The sequence below is a fragment of the Dermacentor albipictus genome, chromosome 9 (genome assembly GCF_038994185.2).
Source record: "Dermacentor albipictus isolate Rhodes 1998 colony chromosome 9, USDA_Dalb.pri_finalv2, whole genome shotgun sequence".
Classification (NCBI taxonomy): Eukaryota; Metazoa; Arthropoda; class Arachnida; order Ixodida; family Ixodidae; genus Dermacentor; species Dermacentor albipictus.
Window position 1 is genome coordinate 104,977,968 of NC_091829.1, and position 18,414 is coordinate 104,996,381.

General features: G+C 47.8%; 1 protein-coding gene across 5 annotated transcripts in view; it reads left to right on the forward strand.

The window, feature by feature from the left end:
* Nucleotides 1–18,414, forward strand: part of LOC135907196 (phospholipid-transporting ATPase ABCA3-like) — a 248,818-nt gene that overhangs the window by 205,892 nt on the left and 24,512 nt on the right. For all 5 annotated transcript variants that reach the window (XM_070525186.1, XM_065438880.1, XM_065438883.1 and 2 more), the window contains one exon: nucleotides 7,127–7,581. In XM_070525186.1, the coding sequence (XP_070381287.1) occupies nucleotides 7,127–7,581 (455 nt within the window). The remainder of the gene's footprint in view (nucleotides 1–7,126; nucleotides 7,582–18,414) is intronic.

An 18,414-nucleotide genomic window follows, 5' to 3' on the forward strand; every position in this document is an offset into this window, starting at 1 on the left:
CGGGAAGCGGTTGGACGGCATGATCGGGGAATGGTAACCAAAGAAACAAATAGAAGTCAGTTCAAATCGACATTTATCACGGTTTAGTCAGAAGCCAGAATCATACAGCCTTGCAAGAACAAGGTTTAGCTCCTCAGACATTCTTCGTCTGTTGTGCCCGTGACTAGGTTATTGTGAAGATATATAAGGCGGGCTTGATCCTTCAGTGCACCTAGCACACTTTTCAGCGTGCTTAGGAAAATGCTTCGAGCCGAGGGCAACCCGAAAGGCATACGATTAAATTCGTACAGGTTCGAATGCTTATAGATTGATGTTTTAAAGTTGTCCTGTTCTGCGACATTTAGCTGTCAATATCGGGCACGCAGAACTAGAGACAAAATCTCAGTGACAATTACGATACCCCTTAATGCGAAATTTAGCGCAGCTGTAAAGTCATTTTCATTTCGCGATATATTGACTGGCGGGCACAATCTGTCTCGTTCGGCACATTGGAAAGCGAGCGAAGCGTAGCGCGACTGCCTCGCTATTCGGGAGATCATGAGAGGCAGCGCGTGGGCGACGCGTGGCCGCGATTCACAGCAGCCGCCGCAAGCACACATCCACTTATGCAGCGCTTTGTTTACATATCTAGTATCGGTCGACGCCCTCGCGGCATGCCATCGGTAAACGGACTCTGGCGCAATCTCATAGCGGTCCTAGCAGCAGAGACCGTCTTGCGCGGTACTACGCTTTTCTTCTCACGCTTTCGCCATGCCATCCTTGCCCACTTTCCGAATAATGGTTACGCTGCAGCTTCCTCCTCCGATGTCCTCCTCACGCTCTCTTCGCTATCATCGTCTTTCAACCTCGCTGCGCCCCAGGTTCACTCTTTCATCATTTGCCGTGCTCGTTCACTCGGCAATGAAAAGGGAGGACGCCGGGGGATAACAAAAACGCAGGAGCAAACGCCTCAGAGTGTCGCTCTAAAATATGTAGACTCTTTTACTATACTGATTGCGTCATCAGTGAGGGCAGTGGGTAAGAGTCTGTTATGGTATGCTTGTTTAGCTCTTGATATTCAACGAAAAAACGAAGCGTACCGTTCTACGTCCGATCAACTACAACAGGTGTGGCTCCAGGGCTACGCGATGACCTGATAATGCGTGCTGCTACCAATTCATGCACTTCTTCGCTTATTCTTGTACGATTACGTTCTGCGTAGCGCCTTAACGGTAAGCTTACTGGTGGATGACTGTCCGTGGCAACGGGATGGAGAAGCTAGCGATGCCGGGCAGTAGAGCAGTAGTGTCAGCGAAAAGGCCATTTTGCGGTTCTGTAATGGCGCAGAGTGTCCGCACAGAAAGTTCACATTCACAGCACTGAGTCGATAAGGCTACTTGTGTAGTTGAGCGGAACTTCTCAGCACGGTTCGTGGGGTGCTTGCCTTTAGCACGGCTCGTGGTAAGATGCTCACCTGTAGCTTCCTTATTGGATGAAGGGTAGATGGAAGGTGAGCAGAGCTCAACTTCGCCATCTTCAATAGTTAGCAGCAATTCCTGAAATAACAATCAGTCAGCGCCTAACCTAAGGTCAGCTAGCAAGCTCTCAAGGACCGGGACTGCCTTCATAAGCTTGTTTCCTGCTGTAGTATAGCTTTGGATGCCCCACGCTGCGAGCGGTAGCACGCTGCTCCCAAGTCTACACAGAGGAGGACCAGTTCATGGACAAAAAGTGGGAGGTACATGCCGTTGAAGCGACGTAAGTTTAGCTACCAGCGCTCTTAAGTATGCGTTGCCATCGACAAGGAAAATCAGCATTGGAAGTGGGCGTGTCTGTTACTGTATGCGTTGTCTTGAAGCGTGAAGTGGCCGAGACGTTCTAAGGAGAAATTCGTACGCTGCTGTCCGGATGCCTCATGAACCTTGGGCTCTAGCACAGCACCTGTCAGACGGCGAGTTCTGGTATCTGCCAAGTGCGCTGTCGTGAGAACGAAGGTATTCCGTGTAGTTTCCGGTGGTAACACTCACAAGATGCCGGCATGAAGGGGGTCATAGATGCCGTCGATGACGTATTTCCTGGCAACTGGCCGTAGCCAGGTCAAGCTAGCAGCATCCGAAAGCCCCAGCTTCTCATAAATACACACCACCATGTCTTCATGAGGGCTTTGCCGGCGTGCTCTCTTCTGCGTACAATGGACATCACAGGTGCTCGGAAGGTTCGTGGATGTAAATAGCAACGACGAAGTACCGCTCGCTCATGAATAGATATGTCCTTCAAAAAGAAGCCATGATCTAGCCACGCTGTGGACACGTTTCTCTGCGACAGAACGTTTCAAGTGTTCTCTACTGGCGCGGGAAACGGCAACGCAGTTCACGGTACATAGCCACGCGACGGGGTTGTCCTCCGGTAGAGTGGTCTCACTTTTCCTTGGAATCACGGCGATTTGCACGACTTAAGCAGTCGAGCTGTCCGGGTCATGCAGCTGTTGTGCCTGTGCAGAGAGACGCTGGGCGTTCTTAAAATCGCTTCCTGTGACGGAAATCACGGAAGAGGCTCGCATACTGTTTTGCGTTGAAGGTTCAGAAGCCGGGAGCGTTTGTGGGCGTCGATGACCGATTTGCGACATCACCGCTGCAAAGAGGAAAGCAGACAAGAGGCCGTCCCTGCAAAAGCCTTCCACTAGTCCGAATTCTTTTTTTTCAAGTTTTTTTCCGCTTCCCCAAAAGATAAACAAACAGGAATAAAAAGCTAACATTCTATACAGGCGCGCTTTACAATATACAGCACCAATAGCAAAGCACAATACAGCATAACAAAATATAACATATAAAATTAAAAAAACAAGGCATTGAGATTTTGAAAGGCTAGACACCGAGCGCAGGGCACCCTTCACATGGAACAAGGTGGAAATGTACTTACCAACAAACAATAACAATAAATGCAACTGCGATCCACCAGTGGTCCCCCACAATATATACGAAACGAACGTTATCATTTAAACATATTGGGGCCCTATAACATAAAGCTATTCGAAACCTTTCTATTCCAATTCTGTAATCAGCCCTCCGGGATTAGTCAAAAACTTTTTTGAGCCACCCCCACTTCGCCTTTCTGTAACACGACGTCATGAAAACCGTGGTAGCTCCCCATCTGATATGACGCCTGCGCACTGATTATGCATGAAAGCATCGAACACAATAAAAGTAGTGATTTTTGATTGATTATGCATGGTAGGATCGAACAAAAGAAAAGTAGTGATTTTTGATTCGACGCCTTTTCGCCATTAGCCCTCGGCTATTGGTCAAAAGCTTTCGGGCTGCACCCAATTCACCGGCGTGTCATGCGACGTCACAAAACTGCAAGAACTCACCGCGTCAAAGTGACGTGTACGCCTTGAAGGAGCATTACTATGCCGAACAAAACTCAATTTTCTTCTGAAAAGCCGCAGGCTGCCCCGTTCCGAAAGGAATAAAATATGGCTGCCGCGGAACGCTCCGGTAACCGCTACTCGTACCTACCGGAGATCATGGGCTTATTTGCGTAGAATAAAATTTTTTGCGTGACCCTATAACGTTTTCGAGCACTTTCGGCATGTTTACGACCTCTCTCTGTCAACTCTTCTTTGCTGAGGATCCGTCTTAGCGGCATTCTTAACCTTCCGTTGCGTGCCGCCGCGATTTTCGACCAGCTAAGTAAGAGAAGGCGTACCAATCGCAGACGCCGGCACCACCCTCTTCATCGGGTTATCGATTTTCAGTGCACTGGCTCGGCCTCACCGAATCCCACTCCCCTTGAGCGTGCTTCTCACTCCTTGCCAGCCAATTAGATAAGACAAGCCGCTCAGTGTTATTCGTTGTTAAAACGAACAAAAGTGACTTCCTGTAAACGAGGAGCGTGTTTGATTGGTCTGTTCAGACAACCCTGCGGGTCACTCCCCGATGCTTGCGTCGGCGGTTAGGGAAATTTGACGTCAGGAGATTGGAATAAAAAGATATTGCAATAGTTCTACGTTCTAGGGCACTTCGTCATTAAATAGACTGTAGTGCTGCTTCAAAACATGGCAAATGTCTGTGGAACATCTCAGTTTTGACTAGCTGTTCGTTACAGGCCCGCTGAATCCTGGCAAAGCGATTAAGGCGCCAGATGTAGATACGTGAAAGGTATTTTTCGCCAGAATCCTTATACATACGTTATGCAATATTTGTGTGCAATCAGGGGGACTGTTTACAAGTTTTAGTATGAAAGTTCAGTCAATTTCGTCTGCCCATTATTATTATTATTATTATTATTATTATTATTATTATTATTATTATTATTATTATTATAGCTTAGAGTTTACGAATTCCGTGAAAAGTAAGAAGGGAGTCTAGGACTTTATCAAGTATCTCCTTCTGTAGTCTCAAAGAATGCCTCGCGCAGGATTCTGCAGGCTTGCAACAAAAACTCACAAAACTGACATGTTGCAGAGACATTTGACCACTTTCCAAGGAACATTATGGTCCATTACATGTCCTAATTCCAGAATTGACAATGTCTTTCTGGATGTTATGTGGTGGACGGCTGTGGAATGGAATGTGTACTCATTGTTCTCTGTTGGTATGAATGTGTCCGCCTTGTTTCCTGTGAAGGGTGCCACGTGCTTTGTGCCTAGACTTCTAGAAATCTCAGTAAGTGCTTTCTTTCTACGTTATAGGCGATGTTTTGATATACTAGTTATGCTATGCAGCAATATTATGTTGTGGTATGCTGCATTTTGTCATATGATGGGTTACATTTTGTAAACCATATTTGTATAGAATGTACACTTTTTATTCCTGATCCTTTATGATCAACTTTTATTCCTGAACTGAGTGTGTCAGTTTTTATAGCTTTGATAGCAGCGTCGACAGGGTGTGTAGAAGAAAACGTCACGTCAACAGAACAGTCGGCCCATCCCGAACGTAGTACAATACCAGCCGACTCGCGACGGGTCTGCCCACCAATCCGCCAATTAGGGTGGATGTAGGAGGATTATTTGTTTGTCTATCGGCAGTGCCTTCGGGGTAAGTACAAATTATAGAGGGCAGATAGTCCATAAAGGGTCCAAATAGGATTTGTATAAAAGGCTCATCAAAATTGACAATGAAAAAAAAATTAGCTTCACTCGCTCACTACATATCACAGTAAACACTTTTTTAACACACAATAACATAATGGTAGTTCACGAGAGAAATCTGAGGATCCAGTGTTATTAAAATAGATTGAAGTGCATGAAGAAGGTGAAAAATTACGGGGCTTTATGTGCCAAAATCACTTTCTGATTATGAGGCACGCCGTAGTGGAGGACTCCAAAGATTTTGACCACCTGGGCTTCTTTAGCGTGCACCTAAATCACAGTACACGTGTGTTTTCGCATTTCGCCCCACCGCAATGCAGCAGCGGTGGCCGGGATCCGATTCCGCGGCCTCAGCAGCCCCACACCATAGCCACTGAGCACTAGGGTGTAGTAGAGTTGATTAGGGTTGATTATGGTGGATTACAGCGTGTTTGTTTTGAAATGTGTATTGGATATATATATATATATATATATATATATATATATATATATATATATATATAGTTTCGTCATCGTAGCTGAACAAATAACAGCTTCACTATGCTATCTTTTTCGACCGTTTATGCGGCCTATCTCTCTTGCTTAATTTATTTATTCTTAACATTATTCTGTTTGTGTTAGCAATCAAATGATGCTTGCTCAGAATAGGGAATAATACCACATGCTATCTGCTAGCCTCTCTGCCGGAAAAGCTGGCGCTTTGAGACAAGAAAAGCAGGAAACTTTTGAATTGGTGAAGACGTTGCTTCCGATTGGTCTTCATGTACTTCACACGCAATAATATGGAGGCCTCAGTTCAAAGTTTGAACATTGAAATATGAGCCATACCGCCTTGTACCGCTTGCAAAAACAGCCGTATTTAATGTATAATCTGAAAAAAAAAAACACTGCCACTATCGCTAGGTGGAATTGAGGCATGATCACACGCACGGCTCCTTGGCGTTACCTCCGAGATAAGCCCAGGTCACACGTACACTCCCTATTGATAGCGTTTCAAAAAACTATGAGGACGGTTAAGTTAAGTTAAGTGGAACGCGATAGCATTCAAAGATCCCTGAGTGTTTGTCATGCTTCCCGGAAACTGCAGCTTATGTAACCGTAATGTTTACTGGAAAACGCCGGAAGCGAACATTATGAACAAAGCCGAGATTTCTGTTAGAAACGTGGCTTCTTGTGTGGGGCGATGTTCTATTATCATTCCTCCCTTTTCATATTTCAGTCCGCGAAGGATCGCCATAAAAGCATGCGCTGATGAAGTTTCGTTTGAAGACATTCCTCTGTGGGCTGTCATTCACAAAATTCCGAATAACTTTTTTTACGAATTCAAGACAAGGTATGAGCAACTGTAATGATAGAAGAACTTTAGAATATTTTTCGATGACGGGCCACCGACGCCGGACGCTGACACCGGATTCTCTGTGACACGGGACCCCTAGCGCTATCACGGTGAAAGCCGGTCCACACCACGTATGAACGATCAAATGGGAGAACATGGGCGCGAGCGCGTACTCCAGCAATTGCGCGTAGCTGTGTCTGCTGTGTGCTGTGTGCTGATAGCACTGCCGCCGCAACGTGTCGTGACCCTCGAGGGGTGTCGCGATGGTCACATGGCCTAAGGAATGTAATGAAGCGAGCCAGCACGAGCGGGCGCTCTGAAAAACCTCTCAGGCGGCATGTTAAGATTTGCGTCATAAAGGCAATCACAAGGTGCACGCTTCACATGGTTAGTTGTCGTATAAAGGCTGTTGATAAGAAAATTTTACCAGCCTTGCTGCTTCGCCAAGTGTAGTTAAGTAGTGTGGACAACTTATTCAAATGAAATATACATGTGAAACTTCATTGCAGTTGGCCTTTGAAAGTTTGACAAATATTTTTAAAGCACGAACAAGAGGCATGGCACAAAAAGAACTTCATACGCAGTACAGGCACCTGTCATGTGTATGACCTTCCCTGTGCGCCGCGTCTCTCGTTCGCGTTTCGAAAAGATCTGTCAAACACGGGCCATCTAGGCCCACAGAAAGTGCCAAGCTGTAAAAGTTGTCCTTTTTACAGCTTCATTGTTCGTAAACTGCGATGCCCGTCTGCTGGAGTTTACCAAAGATGGAATAGGCTTGGAGCTGGTGACCGTGCTAGTCGAAGGCCTGCTATTCCTGGCGATTGCGACGTTCCTGACGTCCGGCTACCGGCATTCGGGAGACTCCTTCACACCCAGAGAATTACTTGCCGAGGAAGACGTCGAGGAGGAGAAGAAGCGGGTCCACGCCGCTCGCCAGCAGGAAGGGTTCGCAGGCCACTCGCTCCTCGCGTGGAGTTTGCACAAGCGGTACGGCAATTTCCACGCCGTCCGGGGCATGTACATGGCGCTGCGGCCCTCTGAGTGCTTCGGCCTGCTCGGCGTAAACGGCGCCGGCAAGACCACCACGTTTCAGATGCTGGCCGCGCTGATCAGTGCCTCGTACGGCGACGCTTGCACCGCCGTTGCCAAGCTCAGCGGAAACGCTCGTAAGGTGAGCGGATGCTTGTAATGGTTTTAGTGAGTCTGTCAGTACACTGCCGTTAGCGGAGGCCGCTTCACCAGATAAGGCAGCAGCAGCTCTCGTAGCGACATCTGACGACACCGAGTCTTATCAGATCGCATCTTAAAGGTAATAATACTGCAGTGACTTGCATTCACTACTTCAACTGCCTGTTTAAAGCGTTGGAAGCGTGATAACCACTTTCTTGCTGTACTTTTATTTCTTTGCAGGAGAATACTCACGTGGCATCAAAAAATTTTCCTTTACATCATCATCATCATCCTTGTTACGTCCACTGCAGGGCAATGGCCTCTCCCACATTTCTTCAACAACCCCGGTCATGTACTAATTGTGTTCATGTCGTTCCTGCGAACTTCTTAATCTCATCCGTCCACCTAACTTTCTGCCGCGCCCTGCTGCGCTTTCCTACCCTTAGAATCCAGTCCGCAACCCTTAATGTCCATCCGTTATCTTCCCTCCTAATTACATGTCCTGTCCATGCCCATTTATTTTTCTTGATTTCAACGAAGATGTCATTCACTCGCGTTTGTTCCCTCACCCAGTCTGCTCTTTTCTTATCTCTTAACGTTACGGCCATCATTCTTCCTTTCATAGCTCGTTGCGTCGTCCTCAATTTAAGTAGAACCCTCTTCGTAAGCCTCCAAGTTTCTGCCCCGTCGGTGAGTACTGGTAAGCCGCAGTCATTACAGCTATTACAGCAATTACAGTTGAGTATGGTAAGACGCAGCTTTTGCTTTACATCCTAGGTATTGAAAACTCAATGAGTCAATATATAATACCGCTGCTAGATTTGCGACTGGTGTTTACAGCGCAAGTAACATGGTAACAAGTTTACGAACAAGTTAATGTTTTCCGGTATCTTTATCTCTATCACGTCGGGGACCCTATAGGAAACATAAACTCGTCTGAGAGGTGTCTAAGCATGCGTAAGCATTGCGCTACTTGCTCGTATACACGCAGCCCGGTGTCATTATCAGTTTTATCACTTGATCCGGCCAGTAGAAACGACAGTGCTGTAGCCACACAAACGGGTGCGGCCGGCGGTACAAAGTGCATTGATAACGCAAGCAAAGTACTACAGGTGGTGGGGCCAGGTGCGCTGATGACGTTTCGGTCGTCATGAGCCGTTATCGCTCTTTCGCGCCTTGTCCATCGGCGTCCAACCATTATGAACGACGACCAACCGTACTCTGCCGGCGGTGGCTTTTGTCACGGCTTCGCGGACTGTATCTTGAAAGCGATCCACCACGCCAACAGAGAGTGCCGATTGGTATACCTCGGCGGGCTTTGTTGTCACTGCTTAGCATTGAAGAGAGACGCGCCGTCCCGTACCTCTGAAAGCAATCTGCGAAACGGGCCTACTGCTGTGTTTTCTGAGAGCTCCATGAGCGCTGTGTTCCAGCCGGTTCGTTCGCGCTGAAGCGACATGCAGCACGAAGATAAAGTCACTCGCTGCTGTGGTCTCTATCTTAAAAGCGATCGTCTTACGTGCAGGACAGATGGACGGACGGCCGCTTTTCTAGTTGGGTAATCATAGAAATGCTTAACCAATTAAAATGCATCGCAGATGTGCGTCAGTGTACCCTCCGTGTAAGTGCTGTCCAAATCCACGCCCTTGCGCCCGTTTTCTCCGAGAAGCAGAAGCAGGTGTCGTCGGCTATGCTTCTGCGGGCTGCACGAGCCTGTAGATACACGGAATCGAGAAGACGTCATGACGACAACGTTTTACGGCATGCTGAGAAAATCGCACAGGTTCGCAACGGCGTGCCCTTGGCCGAACATGATCAGATGAAACGGTGTATGAGGGCACCTCGGTGCGCACCAATGCGGTTTGCCGAATTCGCCATTAGACACTGCATCACACTTTAGCACGTCCCTCCCATCAAGCACGTCCCTCCCCTCAATGAGGACGTACCATAGCGCGTCGGGGCTGTAAAATCCAGTCGTGTATCTACGTCAGCATACCAGATAAAATTTTAACAGCGCGCCATGGTAACATTTAGAAGACGAAGCGTTGTAGGCACGCAGCCCTCCGCCGTAGCCTCGGTAGCGCAAGGCATTGAATGAGGAACGGGAGCACAGCAGAGGTCGTGTTTCACTGCCAATAACTCCGCTTCTGTTGAGGCTGTGAAGTACTTGTTGCAGCAATATATTTTTGAAGTAACCTATTTTCACTTCAAATGTCTTTCTCCACTTCGATAAAAGTGGTTCAGGGCCCTTTTAATTAAGCCTTACCTTCCCTTCTTGGTAATATGCCCGGGAGGTGCTGAAGGCACTTTCCCACCAATGATAGAGAAGCGTCCCACCGACTCCAAGAGGAATAAAGCGCGAAGGCAAATGTAAATAACATTCTTTTTCAATCAATATTTACTAGACAAAATAAAATTATTCCCCTATTCAACCCAGATAGGGTGTAAGCATTGGCGAATTAGATATTAAGAATGCTGGAACACATAAGCTTCACTTTAAACTTGACCCTTAAAATGCAGCACTCCGGACAACTCACCTCAGGACATTCCGAAAAGGTATGCGCAGTGATGCAGCAGTTGCATTGGCCTAATTTTTTGCAAATCACTCGTGACTCCAGAGGTGCCGAACGATTTATAATTGCAAAAAATTACATTGATTCATAAATCAGGAAGTATAAAAAAACATTTTATACACTATTGATTACCTGGTACATCCTGTAAGGTTCCAGTAAGCATAATATTAAAGCCCACAACAGTTTTTCTATTGAGCATTGGCTTGTCTACCTACCAACATCGCTTTAGCAGTGGTTTGGGAACAGTAAGCTATCTGACAGAACTATTCCATGATCTTGCGTTTACAGTCAATCACCGCGTTCAGAATTTGATACAGTAAAAGCTCGTTAATTCGAACCGCAAGGGGAAGCCGCTTCAGTTCGAATTAATGAAAGTTCGAACAAACGAAAGTGAAGGAGATCAACAGTACACTGCGATTTGGAAGCAGTAGGGCATGTCAGAAACTTGGCGTGTCAGAAAGTGATGGCGTGTGCCGCGGGCACACGCCATGTTCAAGTCGAAGCTCTGGGTCCGACTGTGCCACACCACCGATGTCCACCGAAACGAACGTTAGCCGAGGCTTAACATCATCACAATGAATCGCGACAACTGATACCTCCTAAGCTGAAAACAGAGGTGCACAACCGATGAAGACTGCCGAGACAAAGACGCTGAACATGTGAAGGTGGCGAAGGCCCTGATTCGTTGGTTCTTGATTGCAAGCGCAGCTGCGACGTACTTGATTCGCTGTGTTTTGGCGCTTGCCGTGCCATCTCCGCACAACATTAACAGCTGTACAAGATTTGCAAAGCCTCCGAGATTCGCAATGGGCAAGAAGTCTCGGAGGTTACGTAGAACGGAGAGGCGGCAGCCGCCGCTGCCTTCTGGCTGCCCCCGCGTCGGTTAGATTTTTTTCCGATGTTGCCTTCTCTCGCCGTTCTCCCCGTTTCGGAAGCAATACAGCCTTGTGTGTAGGCAGTATAGGCGCGTTTCTCTGGCCGTGTGCCAGGCGAGCGTAGTTCGAATTATCCGTGAGGGAACCTTCTCGCGTTCGAATTAACGGACTTTTTTATACATAGACTTGTGCGGAGCTTGGCGGGACCAAATCATACAGTTCGAATTATCCATAAATTCGAATTATTGAAGTTCGAATTAACGAGCTTTCACTGTATTGCTCAACCTAGCTAAGGCATTTGCTTGTGTATACCACAACAAACTAATTGATAAAGTCGAAAGTGTTGTTGCGGAAGGGCCCCTCTCTGCCTGGATAGCATAATTTTTAAGCAACTGTTCACAATTTGTAATGTACAAAAAAAAAAAGCTTTCCAAAACTGTTGGAGTTGCTTCCTGCGATCCCCAAGGTGCATTTATTGGGCCATAACTCTTCTTTATTCATATTGTTGTCATCACACCTAACACTGATTGAAATATTAAACTGATCGCCCACACCAGCGTTATTTATTGCGAAAATATAATTATACCTATCTGATACTTTTATTGACAGATTTCAATTACCGTTACTGTCAGTTTTAACATTCTGTGCGCTTCGCCCAAACTTGGGTAAACCTAATATCCCCTGCGTGAATTCTTCTTGCACCTGCCACGCAATATCACGTCTTGTAACACAACAAAATACCTTGCGTCAGGATCTTGATATTTCTAGCTCTACTATTTGCTCATTAACTTCCGTCTTCGATTAATTCATGTTTTGTTGCATTTTGTGCAACTGTTCATTGAGATGTTCTGTTTTGTTTGTTTGATTTATGTTTTTGCGTAATACAAGTGCACCAATACTAAGGCGTAGAGCTGTTCTTGGACACTTTCACAAAATAAATTAAATATAAATGAAAACGTAAACAAAATCAATTACTGTGATGTAACAAAGAAAGCTAGACCATCTGACTTTATGTAAGAGAGTATTCGCATACAGCTAATTAAAGCTTAACAACATAAATACCTTGGGGTAACATTATTTTAAGACCTCAGGTGGGATAACCACATTACGAATATCACCGCAGGAACGTTAGGCAAGTTATTCTTCCTCAAAAGCCATGCGCTCTCTATCACATCAATGAAGTTACACAACGTTCAAAAATCCAGTTATCCATACGCAACCACAGTCTGTCTGGTTTCCTCGTTGAATGAGCAACAAAAGTAAGAGGCAATACAAAGAAAGGCCATGAGGCTGATTCAAAATAACTATAAATGCGTTGACTCAGCGACTAATCTTCTGAGGTGGTCCGGATTGCGAACTCTGTCGGCCGGACGAAAACACGCTTCCCTGAACTCGTTTGTGCTGCTAAAAAGTAACTATAAGAAGGACGTGTCCAGCATCTTATATTGTCTGAAGCTTGAAAAACACGTAATAAACGTGCATACGTTTTAAAACAATAGAAATGCAATAACGACAGGTTTAAGTATTCCTTCCTCCTGCTCGTAGTATCTGAATGGAGCCGCAGTAATTCTGCTACAACCAACAAAGAATTGGTATCTAAATTTAGTGCACAAGTAGAAGCAGCAGTGTGTAAATTAAATAATGTGTTATGACATGATTCATCCTCACAAAGTTTACATTGTCATGATTTCTGCTTCCCGCTTTTTTTTTCGTTAGTAGTTGTTATGTGGACACACAAATTTTTATTACTTTATGACCTTTAGTTCTGAGATGATTGTTGTACCTGCCATTTTTCCTGCTAATTTCTTGCCTTGACATTTCTTCTTAAATCATTCCTTCTATCTCTCTCGAAGTGTTATATGTCCCAAGTGCATGCTCATCGCAGAAATATATATATTGTTTCGACGCATTAAGTGTTATATTTCCCTTCATTCATAATACATGTCTAACTGGTTACGTATGCGTTCTCCAAAGCTAGTTTTTTTTTTAAGTATGATGTTAAATGTTGTATCGAAACATGCATTTGTATTCCTAAACACAGCGTCCCTTTGACATTACCATCCCTGGACGAGATCAATTTCTTTAATTTCCCCTTTTTTTTCAGTGAACTGTTCTGCCTAGACTTTCTTAAAATGATGTTTTATGCTTAAATCCTGTACGCTGACATACATGAATATATACTCTAGTACACAACTCCACGCTCTCGAGTGAGAGTAACAGTATTGTAAAAAATAAATAAATAAATAAATAAATAAATGGATAAATAAATAAATTGTGACGAAGAAGATCGGCAGGCTGAAAAGCCCCATTGCCATCGCATGGCTCGTACCCAGTTTGCTCGCTGGCTGCGCCCTACCTGCTGTTGCCACGTTGGTCACTGCTTCTGTACGACCCGAATAAACCCCCTTTACAATATAAACCCCCTTTACAATTGGTGGAGCTGCTGCGTACAACCGGAATTCTGCAACTTCGCAACCGTACGGACACTGCAGCCTGTTTTCATTATGCCGGAAGAAGGACCACCGCAACCAAAACCCGCTGCCCCGGTGACTACCGTGGTCTGCCCCAGCCCGCTGCGTCAACGCGACCCACCCATCTTCAGCAGTACCGAAGACCATGACGTAGAAGACTGGCTCGCTGACTACGACCGGGTGAGCATCTACAACCACTGGGACGACACCAAAAAACTGAACTACGTATCGTTTTATTTGAGCGGTGTCGCCAGCGTGTGGCACCGCAACCATGGACGTGATGTCACGACGTGGCCAGCCTTCAAAACTAATGTGACGGCGGTATTCGGGCACCCCGCTGTTCGCAAGCTTCGCGCCGAGCAACGTTTGCGCAGTCATGCGCAGCAGTGCGGGGAGACATTTACAAGTTATATAGAAGATGTTGTCGACCTCTGCAACCGCGTTGACGTCACAATGGCTGATGCTGAGAAGATCCGCCACATCTTAAAAGGCATTGAAGACGACGCCTTCCAGATGCTGTCTCTGCGACAGTCTCTGAACTCGTCAGTCTCTGCCAAAGCTTCGGCGAACTCCTCAAACAACGCCTAGCCACCCGCCGATCTCCTCCTCAGGCGACTTCAATGTCGAGCTTGGCTCTTTCCCCGGATAATACGCCGCTACTGCTAGAGCTCAAGGAGTGCGTCCGTGAAGAGGTGGCTCGTCAGCTTTGTCTGATTCCCCTCACACACGGCCAGTCGAATTCTCCGTTCACGCCCGCTCTCCAATCTGTCATCAAGGAGCAGGTAGCCGACCACATTCCACCTTCTCTCCAGCAGGCTCCGGTTGCCGCTCCCCTGACGTACGCCGAAGTCGCTTCGAGGCCTGCACCACAGACCTACGGTCCCCTTCGCCCGCCTTTGCGCCCACCCGTATCCACTCCGGTCCGGCCCCTGGCGCAGTATGCACGACCTCAAGATCATCGGCTCACGGAAGATAATCGGCCGATTAGTTTTTATTATGGCCGTGCTGGACACGTAGCACATCACTGCCGCCTCCTTACCCCCAACGTCCCCAACAATGTGCGTCCATATGCGCCACGTTTCCACCAACGCCGCAACTATTCGGACACCTTTGAATCTCCGTCTGCCGTCGACACCGCATTCTCCGCCGCTCGCCGTTCACCTTCTCCTCGCCGCCGCTCGCTTTCCCCCATGCACCGGCGTCGGAGCCCTTTGCGCCAGGAAAACTAAATATCGCAGTTCAGGAGGCGAGAGCTGTGGCGCCAGCGAAATGTATAAGGCCTCACACTTCCCCGAAGAACGTTATTGAAGTCGCAATAGAAGGAACATTGACGCTAGCACTTGTCGACACCGGCGCTGCTCTGTCAGCGGTAGATGCCCGCATTTGCCGCAAGATAGGAAAAGTGACGACGCCGCTTTCTGGACTGTCTCTTCAAACTGCCAACGCGCAGCACGTCGAGCCATCCGGCGCCTGCACTGCTCGTGTCGTCATTCAGGACGTCCTCTATATCATAGAATTCGTCGTGTTGCCATCATGTTCACACGACGTCATATTAGGTTGGGACTTTCTCTCCACACATCATGCGATCATTGACTGCACCCGCGCCGAAATCGAGCTGTTTCAGTATTCGACTGATATTATCACTGACCATAAGGACCATTGCCGCAAAATCTCTGCTTCAGAAGACACCATTATACCTGCCTGGTCTTCCCCCCTTGTCAGTATCTCTTGTGACTATGTAGATGACGGCACAGTACTCTTCGCTCCGTCTGAACTCTTAGTTCGCCGCCGTTCACTACCACTGCCGTTCGCCGTCCTCGAGTTCAAAGTTGGCGCCTCTCTCATGTGCGTCTCCAACCCATCGGCTGAACCAATTACTTTACGCCGCCGTGAAAGCCTTGGCAGAGCCGAGCCACTGACTTCACCTTCAATATTTCACACGATGGACGACTCCACTTATATTGCTGCTCTCAAGGCATCACGTCCACAGTCCCTACCGGGTTGTTTTACGCCAGCTATTGCCAGTGACCTTACGCCGACGCAGCGCGACGAACTTCTTCGCTTGCTCCAAGGCTTCTCTTCCTCCTTTGATTGCCACGCAACATCACTCGGCCGCACAACGACTGTTTTGCACACTATCGACACTGGGAGCCACGCACCAATTCGACAGCGTCCCTACCGAGTATCGGCGACTGAAAGACAAGTTATCAATGACTAGGTGAATGATATGCTCAATCGCGGTGTTATCCAGCCTTCGAGTAGTCCTTGAGCTTCACCAGTCGTCCTAGTTAAAAAGAAAGATGGTACCATACGATTTTGCGTCGACTATTGAAGGCTTAAGAAGATTACCCGAAAGGATGTATACCCGTTGCCACGTATTGACGACGCACTTGACTGTTTGCAAGGAGCGTAGTTCTTTTCCTCCTTAGGTCTCCGCTCTGGCTACTGGCAGGTGCGCATGGCTGACGCTGACTGTTCTAAAACCACATTTGTAACACCAGATGGCTTGTACGAATTCACTGTGATGCCGTTCAGTCTGTGCGATGCACCCGCCACCTTCGAACGCATGATGGACGGCATCCTACGTGGCCTGAAGTGGCATACTTGCCTCTGCTACCTCGACGACGTTGTCGTCTTTTCCCCTGATTTTCCAACCCATCTTCGGCGTTTACATCAAGTTTTGACCTGTCGCAGGAATGCTGGTCTCCAGCTTAACTTAGGAAAGTGCCGATTTGCGGCTCGAAAACTGACTATATTAGGCCACGTTGTCTCCAAAGAAGGCATTCTTCTTCATCCTGATAAACTTCGCGCCGTATCCGAATTTCCGAAGCCCACTAACTTGAAAGCACTGCGCAGCTTCATTGGCCTATGCTCCTATTTTCGACGTTTCATTCGCAATTTCTCTACAGTGATCGCACCACTTAAGCAACTTCTTCAAGGCGACAATGAGCTTTCTGCTTGGTCGGAAGCCTCTGATGATGCCTTTACGACTCTTCGTCACCTCCTCACGTCTCCGCCACTCTTACGCCATTTTTATCCAAGTGCACCTACAGAACTTCACACTGACGCCAGTGGTGTCGGCCTTGGTGCCGTGCTCGCACAACGCAAGGACACTAACGCCGAATACGTCGTCTCTTAGGCTAGTCGTGCCCTCGCGAAACCAGAGGCCAATTACTCAGTCACAGAAAAAGAGTGCCTGGCTATCGTATGGGCTCTTCAAAAATTTCGTCCATATCTCTACGGTCGACGCTTTGACGTGGTGACGGATCATCACGCTCTTCGCTGGTTGTCAAACCTAAAGGACCCGTCAGGCCGCCTCACTCGGTGGGCCCTCCGAATCCAGGAATATGATATCCGTGTCGTCTATCGTTCTGGACGCAAGCACTCTGACGCCGATGCCCTCTCGCTCTCCCCAGTTACTTCAGACAGCAGCAGTTCTACTTATAGACATGACATCTCACCACTTGACATCCTGGACATGGCATCGGAGCAACGAAAAGACCCATGGATCGTCATGGTATTCGACTTTTTGTCAAATACTCCGGCAACTTCGGCACCTCGAGCATTACGCCGACAGGCGCAGCATTTCACAATCCGTGACGGACTTTTATACCGCCGCAACTGCCAAAATGACGGCCGCAAACGGCTCTTAGTAGTGCCTCGCCACCTACGACAAGATTTATGCTCCGCTTTTCATTCTGACCCACAGTGTGGTCACGGCGGAGTGTCAAAAACTTAAACATGACTTGGCCTGCGATATTATTGGTGAGGGATGTACACCTTCGTCCACAAATACGTGCGCTCCTGCATTGCCTGCCAGCGACGCAAATGTGTCCCGCATCTCTCCACCGCACCTCTCCAACCACTCCCCTGCCCAGCTCAACCATTCGACCGCGTCGGCATTGATATATACGGGCCTCTTCCATCTACTGGCGCTGGCAACCGATGGATTGTTGTGGCCGTAGATCATCTGACACGGTATGCCGAAACCGCCGCCTTGCCTGCTGCATCAGCAAAAGACATCGCCTCGTTCATACTAAACAACTTCGTTCTCCACCATGGCGCCCCTCGCGAATTGTTGAGCGATCGGGGCCGCGTATTCCTCTCAGATGTCCTGCAGTCACTCGTATCTGAATGCCAAATTATTCACCGCACTACTACTGCTTATCATCCACACACCAATGGCTTAACAGAACGATTCAACAGAACTCTTGGTGACATGCTATCAATGTATGTTGCATCTGACCACTCCAACTGGGATCTTGTACTTGCGTTCGTCACTTACGCATATAACACTGCCTCTAAAGCCACTACTGGATTCTCGCCATTCTTCCTGCTTTACGGCCGCCATCCCTGCAGCACCATTGATACTGTTCTCCCGTACCGGCCGGACCCTGCTGAACGCTCACCTGTTTCTGCGATTGCTCAGAGCGCCGAGAAATGCCGAGAACTGGCTCGTTCTTTGACGTCTGCTCAACAGTGCCACCAAAAAGAGCGCCATGACCTCAATCCTCCCCCTCACCCCTTCCCCGTCAAATCACTCGTGTGGCTTTGGGTCCCGCCTGTTGCTGCTCCTGGCCTTTCATCCAAGCTCCTCCCGAAGTACCACGGGCCCTACCGCGTGGTTGCACAAACATCACCAGTGAACTACGTGGTCGAACCCGTATCGCCATCTCCCGATCTCCGTCGACGAGGGCGAGAGACTGTACACATTGACCGGCGGAAGCAGTACTACGATCCGCCCACCTCTTCCTAGGTTGCCAGGATGGCTACTCTTCAATTCCGGGGATGGTTGTGACGAAAAAGATCGGCAGGCTGAAAAGCCCCATTGCCATCGCGTGGCTTGTACCCAGTTCGCTCGCTGGCTGCGCCCTACCTGCTGTTGCCGCGTTGGTCGCTGCTTCTCTACGACCCG